The following is a 22,320-nucleotide window of genomic DNA, read 5'->3' on the forward strand; positions in this document are numbered from 1 at the left end:
TGAGCTGAGACTTGAGGAAATTCAGGTTATTCAGTCTTGTCTAATGTTCAGCTTTACTGTATGAGCTGTAATTGGGATATAAAATCTCTTCAAATCCTTCTTTCATCAAAACACTTTTTGATCAGTCCACAAAATGTTATTTCTTTCAGCAGATGTTGATTTTGTGCTATTTTCTAACATCTTGTACAACATCTTTAAAATCTTACAAGCAGTCTCTGTCTTCATCTTCACTATCTCCTTCTCATTTTGCTGTCTGGGCTGCATAAGGGACCATGTGCAATACAGACGGCACTAAACCACCAATACGTGTTCATCAGTGTGTTCTGACAAAGAATTGTCCTCAAAAGGCCTAAACACATGTTGTTGAGGGAATGATTAGATTAACAGCAAGGAATGTGAACATTGGAACAACTTAGTATTTTCCTTGTTTTCTACTTCATCCTCTCCCATTTGCAAAACTTGTCCTAAAAGCTCATATCTGACTATATATAACTGGCTGAAATGCAAGAAACAGTTCTTGCAGACTGTCTACTCTAATAGTCTAACTCATAATTTGATTGTGCAGATTCATCATTTTCAGTTGAGCTGTTGAGGGGCAAAATTAAGTGGCGATAACTCTTTCTCCTCATTGTCTGTCAGATCTCTGCTCTCCAGGACACACCTGAGTTGCTAGGTTTCTTGAGGAACACCACCGCTCCTCCTCCCCACCGCCACAAACGAGCCGTCAGCAAAGCTCAGAGTTATAGCGGCAAAACCTTGGTGAGCCACAACATATATGTATGTCCTCTTACGCAAGCAAACTCAACCAAATGTTCATTAGTGATTCACAGATGTTTTATGTCTGCCTTCTCGCTCCACCAACCTTCTCCTCACGCAGAACTGCACCAATATCTCCTGTCTGAGGATCATGTGTGTGATTGGCCGATTGGATCGTGGGCAGAGCGCGGTGGTCAAGATCCGTTCAAGACTCTGGGCACATACTTTCTTGCAGGTCGGTGATGTGAGCTGTCACCTTGAAATATTTTGTTGCTCTACTTCCTCCATAAGTTCATCTCTCTTTTTTTAAGGGTTTTCTCAGCACTTAAGGTGCTTCTCATCCTTGTTGGTTCACTGTCCAAACTACTGTACACTAACAACTAAAATATGTAATGGGGAAAAAATGACACCTTTTAAAAAACAATATCATATGTGTCTTACAGCGGCGTAATGACCCGTACATTCTCAACTCTACTGTGTCCTTCATGGTCACAGCCATGCCTTACCGAATCCAACCTCCCACGCTGCCTCAACACGCCACCTCGGTAAGATGGAGAATGGAGACAGTGAGTCAAGTGTGTGAGTATCAGCGCTTACAAATGCCTAACTCTATCTGTCTGTGCTCTTCAGATGGGGACCCTGGTGTTGTGGGGGACTCCTGATGTATCATTTGCCGTTCCACTCTGGGTCATCATCCTGGCGATACTGCTGGGGTTGCTGGTGCTGGCCATGCTAACACTCGCCATGTGGAAGGTATGCACACATACATACACATGACATCTATCTTCATCAGCATTCCTTGTGGTAGTTTACTTATCCAACCCCATACTAATGGGTTAATTTGATTCCCTCAGTGTGGTTTCTTTGACCGGGCGCGGCCACCAGCTGACGATGACGTCTCTGACCAGGAGCAGCTGACGTCTGATCAAACAGGGGACGCCTAAGATGATGCATGACAGCTCCTGATCGGAAGACTGTGGTTTGGGAGGGATGTGCACCTTCTGAGTAACTTAAATCAGATCTGAGATCTGTAATAGTTGGGCCCTGCATTCCTTGGCTGGAGATCTTCTGCCTTTCTGTTAATGACACTGACAGAAGGGACAGACTGAAGACTGCAGCGTCGAACAGACTGGGACCAAAGATTGAGGTTCAAACCAGAGAGAATGGGACCAAAACACACTTAACAGGCTCAATCACACACACATGTCCATTGTTTATCCATTGTGATGAAGCACTAGAACTGAAGACAGAATGGACTTTGTTGTGAAGACAATGCTTTAAATGTTTCTGTAACTGAACGTTTTCCTGTGTCTGTGTAAGTGAGGCACAAAGAGACTTGAGATCTATGCACAAGTGCTTTTGTAAGTATGAGAGCGTTTGTTTGTGAGTGTGAGTGTATGTGTATATGTGCAGGTACTGTGCATATGTGTGTGTTTATTAGGTGCCTCTTGTGTCATCCTTGCATTCAGTTATTGAATTCTTTTCCCACCTGATTTAAGTTATCCTGGTTTTCTTCAGACCAGGCTGTATACAGATTTATTACACACACACACACACACACACACACACACACACACAGGATGCAGCCACATGCATAAACACAAAGGCACAAAGTTAATGTGTATATTTATGAATGTATGTGCAATATTTGGGCGTTGCGTGATACTGAAGCTTGTTTACACTGGCATTATTTTATTAGAGCTTAATGTTTCCATTGTTTATGTATATAAGTGATCAATTGGTATATTAGATATTAGTATTGCAAAAGCAACAAAAGCAATTGTTTAGACTGATTTAAGCCACCACATGACATTTAAAAATGAATAAAGTGAGGAGAAAAGTAACAAATAAATAACTTATTACTGTCTTGCCTGTTATTTTGGAATTTTTAAGACTTCAAAAACTACAAAGATAAACAGTCCATATGCAGAATATTGTAGACAGTCTGAGACTGTGTACACTACTGCATGTACTGTATGGCATTTAGTAGCGTGTTTGATGTTGTTATTGGTTTATCTGATAATGACACATCATGTGCAGGCAGGCAGAACAATTTAAAACTAACTTTTAATGTGTCATCTTTGAGTCCTATTTGTTATTTGTATCAAGTGTGAAGTTCTATCAGAATAAAATGTTGTTTGATTACTCATTCTCATCATTTTTAGTTTATTAGGTGACTAAACTTTACACTGTCCTCTCCAACATGTAGTTAGAGAGTGAAATCATCAGTGCATTTGTTCAAATGACAACAAATGCTCAGTTGGATTACACTGCAGCAGCTGTTAGCTGAATTTATTAACCACCACACACTTCAAGTTTATATTAACTTAATAAACAAACAAATGGGCTCATCAAAATTTTATATGAGAGGTGCATTGCAATGTCCAGTTTGTCCACTCACCCATTCTCACCATCCACAGCCAGTACATCCTTCTGTGTCTGATAAATGGGAGATTTATCAGACACAGACAAACACAGACAAACAGAAGAAAACGATATTCCTTATAACATTGCTATACAATGAACAGAGTAATACTTATGACTTAATCAATAATAAAATACACAATTTGCTACAATCCATGTTGTACAAAGTAGTAAAATACAGATGAGAAACAGGTCAGGTGGCACTGCAGATTCACATTTATCAAGGCAAGAAGTTTGAACTGAGGGAAGAAGCAGGCAGTGTGTTTAGCCATCAGAACCCCATAGCTACTTCATCGGTTTCTGAGGGGAAACTCTTAATATGCCCACAATCATTGCAAGAGAGAAAACAATTCCCCGCTCACCTTACTTTATATGAACCCAGGTATAAATAACAGGGATTTAATTGGGCTTAAGAAATAATATTGATTTGTGGTGACATTGTTAACATTTGCATTTTCTAGGCTACTGGTTACTTGTTGATGATATATCATACATGAGATATTCAGTTAATGTTGTGTATTTGCCCAAATGCCCACTAGATGGCAGTATTGGTGCACAAGGTAGCAAGCTGCTTATTATCCATTCACGGGCTGAATGGATCGTAGGCATTGGGACAGTTTGTAATTCCTATTATTAATTCATTTTCTGAACTGTTTTTTTTTTCCTCACGGCAAGGAGGGAATATTATGAGCCTTGCTTGTTTTTTGCTGACCAGTTCAGCCTGGAAAGTCTAACTGACTGTCCTTCCAACCATCTTGACCACCTTAACCAACTTGACCAGTTGGTTTTGTTATTTGAAATGTGGTTGTGCTTTGATCTTCAGGGCTGCCCATAGACTACAGTCTATGGAACAACTGCACAGCCTCAGCAGAAGGACTCTTGCTCCCCCAGGTGGTGCAGTGTTGGACAAGCAACACAGTAAAACCTGAAGGAGATGCAGGAGAGGTGAAAACTTTGTAGATGTCAATATAATTTCATAATATGTCCAAAAAACTTTTCTTTTTTTAAAAAAAAACAAGCTGATGGGATGCACATGCAATTTTGTATGTTGCTGAGCAGTGAGTCGGATGTAGGTTTGTAGCAATGCAAGTCACCTGTCCTATACGAGAAAGTATAAGTCAGTTAAATTAAGCAAATAAGAATTGTTGTGGTAATATATGGTGTGTAAGTCTGTAATGCATGATGGGAGATTTTGTTTTTGTGCAGCCACAAAATGTTTTGTATTAAGTTTTATGAAAGTGAGTTTTCCTGTTAGTGTGTTGTGTTCATGACAGCACAGAGATGCAGTGGTTAGCACTGTTGCCTCACAGCAAGATGGTTCCAGGTTTGAGCCCTGGTTCACTCAGTGCTTTTCTGTGTGGGGTTTGCATGTTCTCCCTGTGCCTGCGTGGGTTCTCTCCAGGTACTCTGGCTTCCTCCCACAGTCCAAAGATATGCAGGCTAATTGCTGACTCTAAATTGCCCATAGGTGTGTGTGAATGTGAGTATGAATGGTTTTTTGTCTCTATATGTTGGCCCTGTGATGGACTGGCTAAAAACTAAACTGAAATAAAATTTGCATTATTCTTCATTAGCTGTGCAGCTAGAGAACCTGATCATTTTGAAACACAAAGCAAGTGATTTGCATGTAATCTATTCTTCTCTCCAACTGAAGGCCTGTGTGCATGCTCTCAACACGAAACATACTCAGGCTAAGCTCTTGTAGAGCACACTTCACATGAAAAAAAATACTGTGATTGAAGCACCTCAACAATATGTATGTATGTAAATTATAATCATTAATGGGAAATGTCTTTCTGATGCTTTCTGAACACTGAATTGTTTACCAACAGCAGGGTTGATATTCATGTCCATATATATGTGTATATATACATACACACACACACACACACACACACATACACACACACACATATATATATATATATATATATATATATATCCAGACAGTCCCCGTTTCAGTCTCGTCATGGCTGGTGTTACTGGTGTTACTTGTGGGAAATATCACATCAGAAGAGTGGGGGTGAAGCTATTATCAGGCATATCTCAAGTGGAAGCATTTACCACAGTCACACAGCTGGCAAACCACATATTCACATTCAAAGTACTGCCAGAGCTCCCTCTCCCTTTCTGTCACTCTGTCTCACTCACATACACACACACAAAACAAAACCCTGCCAGAAAGAAGAGAAATCAAAAACGGACAATATTAAATCTTTAGTTTAAAATTGTGAGGTGAGCCTGAACGTCATGTAGGAAGGAAAGAATGAAAAAAGAGACATACTGCGATTTTCTTTAGACTCTTTATTTCTTTTAATATATTTGATCAAATGTAAAATCAAACATTTGAAGTAAAGATTTCTGACTGAAGAACAGTTTCTGACTGGCAAACCTCAACACCATCAAAATAAGGGAACATTATTGATACTTACTACATACTGTACGTAGGACATACTGTATCTTAGCTGAGATTTATCCAACAAACAGACCCGGATTACAAAATCTTTTTTTTTTTTTTTTTTTTTTTAAGTCTTTGACTCCCATAATTTCCTGGATTTTTGAGCTGGTGCAAAAGAAAATATCTTAGGTGAAGCAGTAACCTGTACTTCTGTCAAATAAATGATGATGTATACTTGAAACTTAACTTCACTTCAAAGGTCTGTACATGGGGATCAGTGTTTATCCTCTCCACTGGCGACAAGGTCATACCAACATTATAATGGAAGACTTTGGCTATTTACAGATCGCTGAGATGTACTGTTAGTGTACAAATTCTCTCAGACATGCTGTACAAACTTATGTGTATTAGTTTAACTAAAACACCCCACCCCCACCCCTTGTGTCAAAGTGCAATTCCATAAATCACCACAAGGTGGTGCTTATACCCCATATTCAACATTATTAAGAAAGGCTTTGAAAAGTACATATTTGAATGGGCCTAGTTCTGGGATATTTGTCAGAGAGGGAGTATAATGTTACTAAGCCTTTCCAACAGACTGATATTAAGGTTTCACTTAAAGCCCCTAGACATCTGTGGTCATCCCACACAGATGTTTTCACTGATGTTGTCTAGTTAGTCCTCTTCTCAACACATTGAGGGCACATTCAGACTGTGTTTGACTATTGTTGCGCCTTGACAGGGCAGGACAATATCCAACTTTATCATTCTTACTGAGCTGTTGTTTAATTCACAGCAGAGCTTCTCCCGCATCAACATGAGCAGAGGTCTAACCAGCAAGAAAATTTGTGTGGGTATGCAGACTGTAAATGATAAGGCAGGCAGTATTCTATATTTTTGCCATTGTCACCAAATCCCATGAAAAGAATACCTCTCTATTACTCTGTGCTACTGACTTTCACTGTCCAAAAACATGAAAATAAGTTTTGTAGTTTCTCTACAGTCAGTTCCACATAGTCCTGGTGCTGTAATGTGTTAATTCACAGCTGAAAATAGTCCCCAACAAATGTACTACTTATTCCTGTTTGAGTAATGTTTGCTAAAAACTACAGAGCCAAGCTGTTAAAGTAAGTAAATGAAACTACGTAACTGTGACCAATTTTCACAGATTTGTGTCTTCAGTAGAAAGGAATGGGTATGGGGCTGAGTGCCACAGAGAGGGTCTTTTCACAGGACTTGTTGACAATAAGAAAAATGCAGAATAAAACCACTCTTTTCCTTTTAGCATTAATCCCACATTCCATAGATAGTGTATGTCACTGTGTCATTTTAGGTCTGCATTTGAAAAATAACAATTTCTTTAAGGAAAGTACAAACACAGGCCAGGCTTACAGAGAGAAGAATGGCTACAAAGACAAACTGATGAAACAGTAGCTCCACTTTGTAACAGTGAAGAATATAAGACCACATAGTTTTGGAGGAGAACAGTCACTGGGCAGTGTTGAGCCTGAGCAGTCAAACACAAACAGAAGAGAACAGTCTCGTTACTGGATTTACAATAAACACCTTTCAGGAGTTCTAAAAGGTTAATGGCTATTGTGACAAACTGCAGTTCATATTCACACATACTGTATGTTACAGTGTGCAAGTCAAATTAAATTCTGAGGAGGCCAAATTATGTAGATGCTCCTGAAGAACTGTAGCACATTCATGAACATTAGATCAATACCTGAACTGACAAAAAGGATAGCAGGACCACTTGATAATGGTGAGTTAATGGAATGACTGAAGAAGGAGGCGCTGTGGCACATACAGTACATAGGCTACATAAGGGTTAGAATATCTATACACACACTGTACACTTTCTAGGATACAATTTACTGTACACAATCAACACCAACTGGCTAGTTAACTCTACAACTCTTTCTTTCTTTCTCTGAATAGTAGCTTTATCAGTCATCAAAAATAAAGTTAAGATAGTTTGACCTATGTGTGTTTACATTCCCTGTCCTGGTATATATTGTTTCCTCTCAATGATAAACCTGTAGGACATAACATGATGAGAAACAGTCAGTTTATTCTTCTCGTTATATCTAATAATTGAGGAACAGGGGCACCACCACCACCACCAACGCCGCACTCCTGCTGGATGCGTCATCAAAGTGCTGCTGCTCGGAGTGTGTGACTGTGGACATGCACTGTCTCAGGCCTACACACACACATACCTACACACACACACACACACACACACACACACACACACACACACCACAGACATACACACCAGACATACATACAGACACATACTGTTCCTGAGTATGAACTGTAGGATATTTATTTTGGCTCTACTCTAAAAAACAAATCTACTAACAGAAAGAAAGCTGTTCTAATCAAAACAGCAGTACTCTGATATACCAGGTATGGCCCTAAGAACGGCATACCATCATTGAGGAAAATAAGTTTTAATAGTAAAACCTTAAAAACCATGTGCTGTTGTCAACTAGGTACATTTATATCTAAGGCCATAGTTTCTTTAAAGGATAGTTCAATAGAATAGGAAGGTGCCATCAATAAGTAATTATTGTGTCCTGATTTTGATTTATCTTATGGTGTGTTTGCATTTAATGTTGCTCTCTTCAATATTTTTATATTGACAGTGGGTCAGAAGCCTATGAGTAATGTTAAAAGGGTTGCTCGTGGTGATGAACCCTTATAGAGAATAATTAGCAAACACTACAGTTCCCTGAAGCTCTACAGGGAGTTTTAGCATCTTTCAGCTAATTGTTTTGGTTTTATGGCCCAAAACTTTACTGTTTTGGTTCACACGCAACAGAAGCTGTTTTCAATAAAGAAGCTCTAAAAGTGATGGAATATTTAGTAACTTCAGAGCCAGACATTTCCCCCAGGACCAAAACAGAGCTAAAAGCAGAATGAGCTGGACTTAGATTCAATAGGCTGCTTGAAACATGATTCCAGATGAAAGCTAATGTTGCTCTTGTTGGTTAACATATTTGCCAAATCAAATTCAAAAGGTAATGTTTCCTGTTTGCTGCACTGCTCCCAAGTGGCCAAAAAAATCACTTAATGTCATTAGCAAAGTTAGCCAACTATGGTTTTATACTGCAGTATAAGGGCATAAGGGCAAACAAAGATTGGCTAAAAACTCATTTAGAGGTATAAGAAAGAAATACCTTTTCCCTTTTTGTTCATATTTAAAATGCTGCACATAGCAGTCGGGGTAAAACACAAACACATGTCGTCCTTGAAAGGAGATGCCAGACTTTGCTAACAAACTATAAAGGTAAAGTTGACTGAGGAACTTCATCAGAGGAATGCACTCAACTGCTGTCACCCACATATTGCAAAAGCTGTGGTATCAGATTCTCAGCATACTCATCACTGTTGTAGGAATCAGCACATGTATGACTCCATGAGTCAATATTGAGGACAAATTCACTGGTTTACATTCAGGCCTTTTCAGTTGTGATATTTGCAGGTTACACTGACAACTGAGCTCACAGCTACCAGCCACACAAACACCTGACACCTGCGCTCCATCTGACAGCCACACGAAAAATCACATACAAACCAACACACAAGAACATACATGTGGAGACAAGTGGCACAACCCAACGGTGGTAGCACGCATCTGTAATGGTATGAAAATTAAAAATATGGAAATAAAACTAAAAACCTCATCCGATAAACAAGGCAACATAAATCACAGCCATGATGATTGAGCATCGTCACTGAAACACCACAAGTCTCTCATAAATGTCAAATCAAACCACATAAACAGTGAAAGAAACAGAATCACAGTCAAAATATGGTTACCCACTCTCTACACGCTGACATCGGGGTCTGTGCTTTTTTCGCGTGATAAGAGGAATGGCTGACTGGTCTGCATTCAACAGGTTTAAGCCACGTGTCAAAAGAGATCAAATGTCGAAGTGAAATGTCACTCAGGTGACTGACTGCCATTCATACTCAACATTCACGCTGCATTCATTTTTGCTTTCAGTATTGATTGCACTGATCTCATGTGTGATACCACTTATGAAGGTGCTCTGCTGAACTTCATCGTAAATACCAGACTTGTGTGAAAGAAAAGAAAACATGTAAATACTGTGTAAACTCAGTCTATATTACAGTAGTCTGGATAGAGAGAAAACAGAGAGGATAAACACAAAGCAAACCACAGGTATTTAAAATTCCTTAAAGTTCTCTCAACAGTCTACTCTTTTGTTCAAGCACCTTTCACTCCCGGTACTGGAGTGGCCCTCTATGCTGATTTTAACCTCCTGAGGGACAAAAGAGGGTTTGGGCAGAGTCAGAGGAGGCTCCTCCTCAGCTCTCTCAGTCTGGTCTCTCTCTGGCGCTGACCAACGTCTCTTGCGGACTGTGGGTCTCTCTGGATCACCACATTGTATTTTGGTAAGAGCAGGCATGTCTGTTTTCACTGATTCCTGTCTTACTTCTCCAGTCCCCAAGGCTGTCAGCATTTGTCCACTTCCGTAGATCCCCTCCACTGGTCCTGGAACTACTCCCAATCCCGGTGGTAGCTCTAGTCCTGGTCCAGGTCCAGTTACCTGCTCCCTCTCCAGCCTATCTGTGCTGGAGGCCTTCATTAGGAGGCCACTATTACTGCCTGCAGCGTTTGGACTCATACTGTTTCTTACAGTGGCATCCACGTTGTGACAGGAGTCAGAGAGGTGACTCGTCTTCAGCTTAGTCCCCAAAGCCTGGCTGTCTGTCACCGAACCATTCCTCAACCCGCGGAGGGTCAACGACACACACACATCACCCACACACAACTTAGCACAGGACAGCTCAAACAGCTGGGTGGTCCGGTCTGGGCAACAGGACGACCAGCCCTGACCAAATACAAAGAAGGGGTACTCCACCAGCACCTCTACACACACCTGGATAGGAGCAAATTCACAACACAGTTAGTTCTCTGCAAAACACAAGCTGAAAAATGAAAAGGATTTATAAAAGGAACACAACCGTTCAAAGCTACTATGTGAAAGATTTTAGAAGGATTATAGCATCTTGCAAATGATTCTGTTGGCTCAAGTTTTTGTTTGTAGAGCAACACAACTTTGGCCCTTTGCAGAGATTACATTTTTATATGCCACAGCAGGAAATGCCCAGGTGTAAATAATAAAATATCAGTGGCTCACAGCCTCACTTTGACACTGTCATAGCTTAGTGGGACACTTGAATAGAACAGACTATTCTGTTGAAAACTGGTGAAGTCAACAGTGGAGCCTGCAATGTTTTAAAGCTGATGACATTTAAGCTTATCACAGATATATTGTATATATCTGTAAATAAATTACATTAACTGGATCATAGATATGTTTAAGGTAGATTTGTAAAAATGTCACTATTACATACTTTGTCCAGAGCAGCAATGACAAGATTACTTTTCTGCAAAATGTCCCACTAAGTACATATCTTCGTCAAAGTCTAGCAAAAACAAATTTCAGAAATTATGAATTGATGTTAAATTATTAATATGACAGATAAATTTCAAACTCTCAAATAACATGATTGGCATCTAGTCTGTAGCCCATGGCGGGCCTCATTTATTTGTGTCTTTAAGCCTTTAAAACAATGTCTATGTTGTACAAATGAAAGGAAGCAGCAGACTGAAAAAAATGATATGAAGTAAGACTGTTCTTAGTGATGGATTTTGAAACTATTTTTGCAGCTAAAGATGCTGTGAGAGTGAGGGATGTTCACCTCGTCTTGCAACAAGTGGATTTTAGAATTAAATTTCTCATCAATTTCATCATCTCTTCGAAATGTAGAATACTGCTGCCTATTTATTTTGTGTTTAAGCATTGCTGTCTGCCACAAAGAGTTTTTTAAACTGTCACTAGAGGGCGCCAAAGTCTTGAGGGATCAAATTCTGTTAATAATGACTTGAAAAATTAAACTCATGATCAATCAACAAAAATGTATCTGGAATATCATACCTGGGCTTTGAGCTCTCCCACGGAAAACTGTATGACCACAGCATTGGGAGTTTGCCCACTGTCAATACGTTCAACAGTGCTGGAGTCAATCTTCAGCTCACTGCTAATCTCAGCACTCTGGATGAAGTCCTCCGTCTTGAGGTCCTCCACACGCTTCAGCTCCCCATCAGCCAGCTGGATGATGGAGCCTCGCATGAAGAATGGAGGAAGTGCCACAGGGGAAGAGGAGGAGGAAATGGAGGGGGAGGCTTGGATGGAAACAGGGGCCGGGGTTGGGACAGGGGCAGGGGTCGGGGAGGGAGCTGCCACCACTGCAGGGGCCGGGTTTGAGGGCAGGACCGGCAGCACTGGAGCCTGTGCGACAGCGGGGGGTGGTTGATTTCCATCTGGCCCAAGCGCCTCACACTTGGACAGGGCTGTGGCCAGATAGGCGTGCGGCATGGCAGTGGATATTTGAGGGGTGGTGGTAGCAGTCAGGGCGCTGACAGTACGACTGACCTCGATTTCTGTGCCGTTATTGGCACCACTGACTGGGATGAGGAGGGACTGGCCGCTTGGGATGACAAGGTGCTGGGGCAGTGCTGCATGGTAGCTGACAGCGTGCTGATTAGCACTGGTGATATAGCCAATGATAGGTGGCTGTGTGGAGGAATAGAGACTGGCTGGCAGCTCCTCCGGGGGTAGAGTGGTCTGGATGACTGTATGAGGAGTGACAGACTTCACCACCTCTGAGGAAGAGAGGGAGGTGAAAGAGGAAGATCTGGACACTGGTTTCCCCAAGCAGATGCCTCCCTTTTCAGTCTGGACTAAGGAAATCTTATTTGAGCCAGCTTCATGTTCAACTCCATGGTTGGGCTGGGCCACCAGCACCAAGGAGGTCTGGAGTCCTGCGGGGTTTTGGCCATAGTCTGCAGGCAGAAGGATGTGTCTGGCTTCATAGCTCTGAACCTGCTGATGGTTCGCTGGCAGACTGGGGGCTTTTGCCTGTTTGACCACTTCCAATTCCCCATTCAGTACACCCTTAGCATGTCCCTCTGGTTTCTTTCCAGCTGAACCATCTGCATACTGAACCACCAGCTGGGAGGGAGCGAGGGTAAGTGTCTGAGGGAGGACGGCTGCGTGAGGGTGGAGCTGAAGGTGGGCTGTGGGTGACGTGACAGCGTTTCCGCTGACAGTCAGAGGTGTTCTGCTGTCCAGATGGATGTACTGGCTGGTGACCTGGGGAGAGCTTGGTAGCGACACAGGCGCCATTTCTGTGGGGGAGAGGCCTATTTGAAACTGCTGCTCTCCTTTGGTGTTGGGAGAGATGAGGGCAGTGGTGTAACTTTCAACCTGCGGACGCTGTCCCACTATGGCAGAGCTGTTAGGCACAGAGCTAGCATTTGTCGAGATGATGTGAGAGGAGATGTAGCCAGCATAGGGCCCTGAGCTGATGAACTGAACGTTGGGTCCCAGCTGCGCAAACTGGATAGTCCCGGCCTGTTGGGGCAGGGCGGTGGGGTAAACTGCAGGCAGAGAGGCCAGGGGCACTGCAGACAAAGGTGTGGTCGAGGAAGGGACAGAAGTGGAAGGAGAAGAGGAGGAAGTGGAGGACATGGGACATCTTGGGCTCTCTGCATCCCTAGATTTGCAGCGTTCACTGGCTACACTTGCCAGCCACGCCAAGTTCTCCGTGTGGGGACTGTCGGTCACCACTGCGGCTGGGGGCGTCGCTGTGGCTACTACCACGGGCCTCTGCTCCAGAGCCAGAATTTCACGCTTCTTAGGAGGCAGGCATCCATTACTCCGCTCCTGGTTAGATTTCATTGTTCCAGTGTGGTTTTAATATTCCCTGATACTACTTCTGAGATCCTCTGCCAGTGCTGTGTCTCTCTCTCTCTCTCTCACCTCCACTCAGTGGTTGTGTGCTGGGGCTGTCCTCTCTGTGTGTTGTGTGGCTGTGACTCTCTTTGTTTTCACTGGTAGACAGCTCCAGGTCTCAGACCAGAGAAGATGAAGTCACTCCAGCTCACAAAATGAGCTCCATAGACTTCATGAGGAATCATCTCTGACAGATTCACCTCTTCCACAATGTCTGCAGTAACCTGAGGGCAGAAGGAAGCTCAAATCAGATCACTCAGGTAATGTGTAATTAAACTAAAAAGTCCTAATGATATGCTTACAGGTTTTAAAGCCCTCCTCTGCATACAGGCTATAGAAATGAACTTGACTTAAGTTGACTTGGCTTGGCTTAAAATTCAATTCAGTCTCATTAGTCTAATTGCACAGCAGAACTAGCCCAGTAAGCACAGCCTGTGTTTATGAACCATATTAACAAAATGTTCCTGCAGAGCTGCAAATGCAAAACAGCAAACACCAAAATACTTCACTCTTAAAAATGTCCCTGCTTCAGTGCTGTACTCTGTTTTGCCACAAGGTGGTACCTGGTACAACTACTGCATCTGATTTGTGTTTTTCTAATCCACTTGAACACAACATTGTACCATTCTCAGTACACGTTTCTCCAAGATCAACCTCTAAAGATGCCCCTCGAGCATCTACATGGACTAATCTGTCAAATCTCAGCCAGCCTTTCCATGAGTAATGGCGAATGACACAGGAAAGTACAGTACGATGTTGTGTGTCATCGTTTACATAACGTGGAGAGGGCTCTTTCATGTTTTCAACACCAGGCAGGAGTTTCCTGAGATGCAGTGTGTGTGTGTGTGTGTGTGTGTGTGTGTGTGTGTGTGTGTGCATACTCATGTGTACAGGCTAAGCGTATGTGCATTGCTGTTGGCTGTTATCTTGCTCCAGGCTCTAGGGTACGAAAGCAGAGCAGAGTGAAAGGATAACAGCACAGAGTAACAGCCTCAGAGGAGCTTATGCTTTTGTCTTTGCTTTAACACCACCAGGCCCTGTGTTGAGTCAATGGGACTACTGTAAATATAACATCCACCTCCAGACAGGAACTCTGGGTCAGTGGACACATCAGAAAAATGAAGTGAAAACAATATGGCTTGAAATTTGATTATGGAACATTCTGCAAGAAGCATTGCTGGACCTCTGTTGCTATTGCCGAAGTACTTGAAAATGTTTCAACAATGGCTTTCCGCTGTACCCCGTTTGAGTGGTGTTTCAAAGTTCAAGGGAATACAAAGTGGACAACAAACAATGAATGAGTAGGCCCTCTTAAGAGTTTGGGTTAGTGAGAAGCAGACTGGAGGCTAGGTTAAAAGTGCGCTGCAACAAACTCTTTATTTCCAGCTGGAAATTGAGAGGTTACTGGAAATTATGATGTGGGTTAGTGAAAGGTACCTAAATATGTCAACAAGCCACAGCAGCAGCGACAGTAGCCACTATTAATGTTTGACTGCAGGGCTGCTAAAATATATAGTCTCACATACTGTAGATTCACGTGTATGCATACCCACAAACATACCCATAAACCCATAAACAGCATGCAATGCATCTATTAATTCAACAACAATAATGTGCAACCTTTCGCTTCCCACAAGCTCATTTTTTTCACAGTTTCTTTTCCAGATTGACTGTTCTTTCCTGCAGGCTTATCTGTGGGTCAATGCACAGGACTCTGAGTTGTTCATTAGCCAGAGGCACCACAGAGATGGAGTGTATGACACACTCTCATACATCCATCCATTCATTTTTCTCCCCCTGCATTCCATTCAGAGGAGCCAGGCTATTTGACAGAACTAAATTGTATTTTCGTATATAACAGAGGAGGTTCACTATAGCAGGCAGCCACAGACATGTTACATAAAGACAGAAGGGGGGGGACACAGAAGGCGACCTTGGTCAGTGTCTATTTAGATGCATCTACCTCTTAACGCGGGCTTTGACAAGGTCACTGCATCCAAATGCGGCGAAAACCTCAAACCGTGCAATTCATCTAACCATACAGCCTGGTAGATCCACCAGATGTAACAAAGGAGGAGAGCAGCAGGGCTGGAGAGAAACAGAAAGAGAAAGAGGAGAGTGAGGGGGAGGAGTGGGAGAAAGGCAATGTAAGATGACAGAACTGTGTAGAAGGAGGAAAGGGAGTAAGATGGGGGGGGGGGGTGAGAAAGAAAGAAGATTAGGAATAGGAAAGAGGGAGAGAGAATAGGGAACGGGGAGAAGACAGAGTGCTGCTTCTCCTGACCCACATTGAGCAGCGCCTGCAGCATCAGAGCGCCATAGCCCCCGCCTCACTGAGAGATCCCCGATCAGCAACACAGCCGCTGCTACAGCCTCAGCGATGCTGCACAGCATCGCTCAGTGGCAACAACCCCACCTCAGCAACACCATGTCAACACTGTAATGACATCACGTTTGAAGTACAAGTACCCCCTGTGATTACAGCTGCACTGGAAGACAAAGCCAGCGCGCTCTGTTTCCAAACACCACACAAAAACACACCATTAGTGTCAACAGACTACAGGTAAAACAGGGCGCTCTTAAAGAAGGTGTCTCTCCTTTCCTCATTTGACCTGTACACAGCACATGGTCACACACACACACACACACACACACAAGACAGCACAGCAGCGAAAAGCCTCTCGAGATCTTCCAGCGTCAGCCTATTATTAGAACACGGACACCAACAAACATATGGCCTGTGTGATACTATGGAGAACAAAGGCAAGCTTTCAAGACGTGACTGTCAGCGCAAGTCAGACAGCATGGGATCCCCGAGTCAGTCCCCCAGCACCGGGACTGTCACCTCTGAGACACGCATGGAGGGGTGACAACAGGGATGTTTTGGGGGGGGACACGCTCACTGTTCCGTTCATCACACTGATGCTTTTCAGCTCAGACAGAGTGATAGAGCGAGCCTCACATGTGATCCTCTCTCACACTCCCACACAATAAGCTGCACAAACCACAGAAATAGGTTGGTGTAGCGGCGTGCGTGTGTGTGTGTCTGCCGTCAACGCGCGCAGGAGCACAGATGAGATGTTTTCATTCAGCCTCCTCTGTGTTGTCTCCAGGTGAGAGGCCCCCCAGCAGAGTTACATCGCCTCTCTTACGCAGCAGTCGCCAGCTCCTCCACCCCCTCCGCCTGAGCCCTGGGTCGTCTCGCATGCTCCAAGACCCACTATTTACTCCTCCCATTGATCCACTTCATAGCAAGAACATTTCTCTGCAGCACGATGATGCAGGGAGGCAATTATTTAGTGACAGTGTCCTGATATGTAGAAAAATTCATACAAAACGCTAATGCAGTGATCCTGGGGTAATAAACCTGTTGTCATTGCTGCTATACATCAAGTTTCACCTGCTAGACTAGTCATAGATACACAGTGAAAACCCCGTACAGCAAATGGCTATATATAGAAAACAAAAACATCATTATCAATCTAAGCTCCGGCATGAAACGGAGGGGGAGGTACTGTGGAAGACAATATGTATGTGTGTGTATGTGTGATTCGCTGCATATAAAGAGGACCTCACCTTAACCCAGTTAAAAACACAGCTGCTTTAACCACACAGCAGATCAATACAGTGTACTGCTTTTCCTGATACCCGAAAGAGCCATTTTGCTGCCCCTTCTCTGTACAACAGTGCCTGTGCCTTTAAGAGGCGGACCGACCGTGTGGCAGACTAAAGCAGACAGTAAGAACAGGCAGTGGGGTTCAGGCTGTTTGTCTTCACAATGACTCCAGAGTTCTGCATCACCGCTCGACACACACCGATCTCACATTATACAAGCAGAGATGTGTACGCAGGCGTACCTCGCAGCGAGTGCCACTACAACCACACAGGATCAATGCTGTTGAATCCTACAACTGTGACTCTGGACAGATGCTGTGACTGTAGCCTCTGGGGGCTTTAGAATGACAGTGAGAGCACATGAGTGTAGTAGCAGGGCAGAAAATACTACTATGCCACAAATCAAGAAGAAAAGAGACAACCCACCCTCCTCCCCTCCTCTGGTTAGAGTACTAAGAATAGCTCACCAGTCTCTCCACAGCCACTGCTTGCAGAGCATGTCCAAGGATTCTTCCTGCCTCTCAGTATGTGTGTGTGTGTGTGTGCGTGCGTTTGTGTGTATGTGTGCTGGAGACGTGTTTCCTAGGACTCCTCTTCCTGAATCTCTCCTTTGTGCCGCTCTCCTCTCCTGGAGCCTGTGCTGTAGCTTGCTCCAGCTCTGCCTTCCTCTCTGGACTCTCCGGTTTGGAAGCTACGCTGCCCCTGCAGGCTGACGGTAAAGGAAGTTCCCCACTGCTGAAGCTCACAGCAAGTCCTGTGCGCAAGGCTGCTTCAACGTGTGTTATGCAAGGCCACCAGACCGCCAGCTCCCTCTCTGCCTGGCTGCTTCGCTCTCTCTCTCTCCCTCCCTCCCTCTCTCTCTCTCACTCGTTCTCTGTATTTCTGCCTCTCTACCATCCTCCCTCCTTTCTTTCTCTCTCTCTCTCTCTCAGTACTCCACTGACACAGCTCCTCCCCCAGCCAGCCTCATCAGCCGCATCAGGTATTCATTCAAAAAAACACACTCTACTTGGCTCAGCGCCCAGACTACGCTCACACAGAGAGGGAAGGAGGGGGAGGGCGCAACAGACTGAGGGTGAGGGAGGGAGAGAGAGCTGGAGATTCAGAGAGGGTTTGCTCAGACAGACATACTGCATGAATGTGAATAACTGTGGGATATTCACGCTGGCACATACAAGCAGAGATACTAACACATATGCACGCACGCAAACCAACGGAGGATTAAATTGTTCGCTGTGTTAGCACGTCAAAGCTGTTTTAATGCACCGCTTTGTTCTTGTTCATTTTCATATGAATTTTCCCTGTAGAGACAAATCTCCTCCTAATCTGCCCTGTGAGCTGCCCTACAATTACAGAGTCTCAGCTTCTATTCAGCCGCAAAGTGACTCTGAGTAACCTGCTACCACCCTCCCCCAGGTCTCCCCAGACCCCCCGCCCCCCCATCTCTTCCCCAGAGATATTTCCCTCAGTGCAGGCAGGCAGGCAGTGCTGATAAACACCACCACCACCCCAACTGCCCAGTCACTTGGCACCAGGGGCCCTCCTCACCCGAAAGCCTTCCTCCTTATCCCATACAGCACACAGCGGAGAGAGCCAGACTGCAGACAGGCACCTCACCAACAGTCCAGGCCAGCTATCTGTTCCTCTGCAAGGTGTCCCCTCCATCTAGGCTGCAGGCTGGGGGGAAACACAGAGGATACTGGAGTAGTGCTGCTGCTGCTGCTGCTGCTACAACATTCCTTGAGTGAAGTAGTATTACACCCACAAAGGCTCTTGGGTGGGGGTTATTTTGTGCAATTGTGACTAAATTACACAAAGAAAAGTTGGGATAAATTAATTGTTCCTTCATATTTTCTTTACTCCTCAACCCAACTGGCATTCTTTTGGGCCTAACCAATCTGTGACAATGTGAAAATCACTGCTGTAGAACCCACTGAACTTGTTTTGTACAGACTACTAACATAAATGCAGGCTATGTTTAGAACACACAGTACCTATATACATTCAGGCATGTATTTGCAGATCCTCTGTATAGTCACTGTTTGCTGTAAACTGCAGCAAGCTGGAAGACATAGACATAAATCGAGTGCACATGTGATCTACAGCAGATAACACACACATACACACTGAACCACTGAAGTGATAAGATGTGTTTCCCCAGCTGTTGAACCTGAGAAAAAAACATGTGCGTCTTTCCTGCCAAGGGGCTACAGCCTCATCTTCCTACTGTGACTCATATTTCTTCAAAAGAAGCTACCGAGCCAATGTAAACCGCAGGAACTACACAATCCCCGTAGCAAGGGAATGGAGAACGACATGACAACACCCCATCGTGAAGCATAAGGGGATCTACGAGAGATTGCGGTTTCCTTGCCTTGAAATGGCTCACTGTAAATTGAAGGTCAGAATTAATGCCAGCCAAGTGAGCTGAAATAATCTTTCCTGTGAGAATTCAAAAATCCAGCTTGAGTTGCACGGAGGAAAAAATGTTTGCTGTTCTGAGTGGATCAAGAGTGAGACTGCATGAAGACAGAACTGTCAAATCTGTCTTGCTGTTTGTAGCTCGATCAAAGACTTCACTCTGCATTTCTGTGCAGGAAAAGTCTTCAACACAGATCAGGAATATTTCATCTTTGTTGACAGGTGTACAGATACTACTGAGCACTACTGGATGCTGATTATTGTGGTCCAACCTGACAGAGGGGTTTTGCTGGCCTAGTTGCATGTGTTCTGAGCACAGACACACACACACAACTGTAGGCTATGCTACAAGTGTTACATTCCTCAGTGTGGTACATACATAATAAGAGGGAGTGCTCCAAACCACAACAAGATCTATGACATCTTACACACATTAACTACTAAAAGCTGATGGTTGTCTGAGTAACTGTAATGCAGTGGTAGTAGTAGAAGTGTGAATTCTGTAGTGAGGTAGCGATAGTAATGGTAAGAGGACTTGCAGCAGTAGCATTCTACTTCACTGTCTCAGCAAATCAGCACTGAATTATGCTTACAGTCCTCCATTTTTAAACACACAAATGTCTCCACACACTGCCTCTCAGTGTTCTCTCTCACTCAAACACTCATACTCAGTAGCCTTCAGCAGAAAACACCACAGAAACTCAAGTGGGCTCCAGTTGCTGCAGGTTAGAACACTGTATGACCTTTTCTGCGCAGTGAAACACAAGTTCCAATTTAAGTACTGGGGGAACTTTTTCAACAATGACCTCACACAGCTCAATTCTGAGGAGATGAATCATATTACCTTGAAACTGTTCGGTGTCCAGCAAACAATTATCCAAGCATCATTACCCTGTACTCTGTTCTGCATCCTCACCATGCACTAACTGTGGCTTACTGAGCCTCCTTTAATGCAGCAGACATGTCCAGACATGTAAAACTGATCCTCACACACACATACACAGGACAAGAGAGCATGTATGGTGCAAACAGTCACATATGGGAAATAGCAAGCTCATTCCCATGGTGTGCATTAGTTTGCATTAATGAACTTAAGTTTTTCAAAACATTTCCTGGAACAAAGGTTCAAACAGCTTTTCAGACGTACTGTTCCATATGACAGTGGTGAAAGCGCTCATAAATTTCAAGGTACCACAATTTAAAAATACAAAAGTCCATTATTAAAAACTGTATTTGAGTAAAAGTAATATCATCAAAATAAATACCAAATGTTAAAGCATTCATTACATCATTGCACACACCTGTGCAGCTATACGGGGCCTTTAATCTATAAGGATGCATCATATTTTATAAGTTTATCACTTGTTTTTTAGTAGTTTTTAAGTAAAGTGGTGGTGAATATCTCTGTTAAATAACTATTATAGAGTATGAAAGTATAGTGAAGCAGAAGTGTAAAGTAGCATAAAAACTGCAATTACAAAATTAAAGGAAATTCTTCAAAACTGTACTGAAGTACAGTGTTTGAGTTAATGTATCTTGTTAATTTTCACCGAGCTTTTTCTGTGAGGTTTTACATCTTTATAAAAGCTTTACAAGACAATGGCGGACATCTCATTCTGGCCCCTACACCGAAAATGAATTTCTGCATTGTAGCGCTGAAACGATTAGCTTGTTGCTAGCTACATATAGCATACCGTTCTGAAACACTGCTAGCATGTGATGTTGACACTTTCCCATTGATTGTTTACCTTTTCACTCTGCCTGTCTTTTCCCTTTGGGTCTTTTACTTTCTAAGAAAGATACAAGACCATTTTGGAGTTCTTAGCATCAGTATCAATGAAAATATCGCGATAGAACATTTTTCATACGCGGTGGACTAATCCATTTGCTCTTTTTGAGGGGGGGACTTCTAAGATAGCCTACTTACTTTACTTTCAGAGACAACACGAAAAGAAACCCAACACGTGCTCGTGGATACAGTTGTATGAAAAAGTTTGCGCATCCCTGGGCAAATATTTTGTCTTTAAGAGTGCCACCAATCAGACAATACATAATGAGCCCTACTTCAAACCTTAATGCACCGCAGTTTGTCAAGCAGCTAAATAATAAACACGGCTTGGTACCCATTTTAACTTCATGTCTCCATTGCACCAGAGCGACTCTGGGTGATCCAAGATGTTGCAATGGGCTCCTTGTAATGGCTCTTCCATGTTGACCCTGTTTGTGCATTAGCGCTGCGCGGTGTAACAATGCACAGCCACTCATCTGTCAACTAAACCTTTCTGCAGATCATTTGCAGTCATGTTGGGGCCCGGCAAATACGCGGTTTTATTTTCTGAAAGTACTCTTAGTCTTCCAGATCTTGTCCTGACTCCCACAATTTCCCTTTGACTGCCATTTCTTAATGAAATTTCAGACAGTTCAGATTTCAAGCCAAAAGCGCCCTGATCACTTTTTGTCTTCTCCACTGCTTTATAGGCACCAGCTTCATTTTCAGACCCTCAGTCAGTTGTTTAGAGGAGCCCATGATTGCTGAATGTTACCACAAGGTTTGAAGGGTCAGACACTTGAACGGAAATGGAAATGTCATCAGCTAACAATTACTGATCACAATTTTTGGCCTGCTTTACAAGTTAAAGTCTAATGATTATAAGACGTTCTTAAGCACATAAAAGTAGAAAAACATTTAACAGTAAATGTGGCCCAAACTTTTGTTCAGGCCACATTAACTGTTGAATGTTTTTCTCTTTTTATGTTCATGAAATAAAAGGCAACAGTGCATTGATATATGAAGAAAGTCTAATTTTTGGACTTTATCACTTCAAAATTAAAAACACATGATTTACATACAGCTGTACGTGT

At 43.2% G+C, this 22,320-nt stretch overlaps 2 protein-coding genes across 5 annotated transcripts in view; one reads left to right on the forward strand and one right to left on the reverse strand.

The window, feature by feature from the left end:
- The window catches only part of itga8 (integrin, alpha 8), a 37,483-nt gene extending 34,582 nt beyond the window's left edge, over nucleotides 1-2,901 (forward strand). Inside the window, exons 26-30 of the mRNA XM_018689503.2 lie at nucleotides 640-759; nucleotides 878-991; nucleotides 1,200-1,301; nucleotides 1,387-1,509; nucleotides 1,611-2,901. Of these exons, the coding sequence (XP_018545019.1) occupies nucleotides 640-759; nucleotides 878-991; nucleotides 1,200-1,301; nucleotides 1,387-1,509; nucleotides 1,611-1,700 (549 nt within the window). The 3' untranslated portion in view covers nucleotides 1,701-2,901. The remainder of the gene's footprint in view (nucleotides 1-639; nucleotides 760-877; nucleotides 992-1,199; nucleotides 1,302-1,386; nucleotides 1,510-1,610) is intronic.
- A 2,563-nt stretch (nucleotides 2,902-5,464) lies between these two features.
- On the reverse strand, nucleotides 5,465-21,287 carry LOC108891996 (ataxin-1). 4 transcript variants are annotated; one of them, XM_018689427.2, is made up of 4 exons: nucleotides 20,303-20,404; nucleotides 18,586-18,714; nucleotides 11,563-13,646; nucleotides 5,465-10,500 (listed from the first exon to the last, which is right to left on the reverse strand). In XM_018689427.2, exons 3-4 carry the CDS (start codon nucleotides 13,366-13,368, stop codon nucleotides 9,805-9,807), a joined length of 2,502 nt encoding a protein of 833 aa, XP_018544943.1. In that variant the 5' UTR covers nucleotides 13,369-13,646; nucleotides 18,586-18,714; nucleotides 20,303-20,404; the 3' UTR covers nucleotides 5,465-9,804. The 4 variants fall into 4 exon arrangements, with proteins under 4 accessions (XP_018544943.1, XP_018544969.1, XP_018544934.1 ...); XM_018689453.2 differs by lacking the exons at nucleotides 18,586-18,714; nucleotides 20,303-20,404 and adding an exon at nucleotides 21,207-21,287; XM_018689418.2 differs by lacking the exon at nucleotides 18,586-18,714 and having other exon boundaries at nucleotides 20,303-20,406.
- Between the last annotated feature and the right edge of the window lie 1,033 nt (nucleotides 21,288-22,320).

This window comes from Lates calcarifer, linkage group LG15 (assembly GCF_001640805.2).
Source record: "Lates calcarifer isolate ASB-BC8 linkage group LG15, TLL_Latcal_v3, whole genome shotgun sequence".
Classification (NCBI taxonomy): Eukaryota; Metazoa; Chordata; class Actinopteri; family Centropomidae; genus Lates; species Lates calcarifer.

What these genes read in the sequence shown, in the direction of transcription:
- LOC108891996 (XM_018689453.2), bottom strand. Translation starts at nt 13,368, where the DNA reads ATGAAATCTAACCAGGAGCGGAGTAATGGATGCCTGCCTCCTAAGAAG. An exon ending in TGGGAGAGCTCAAAGCCCAG is followed by an intron (nt 10,501 to 11,562) that starts GTATGATATTCC and finishes GCTCCTATCCAG; the next exon opens with GTGTGTGTAGAGGTGCTGGT.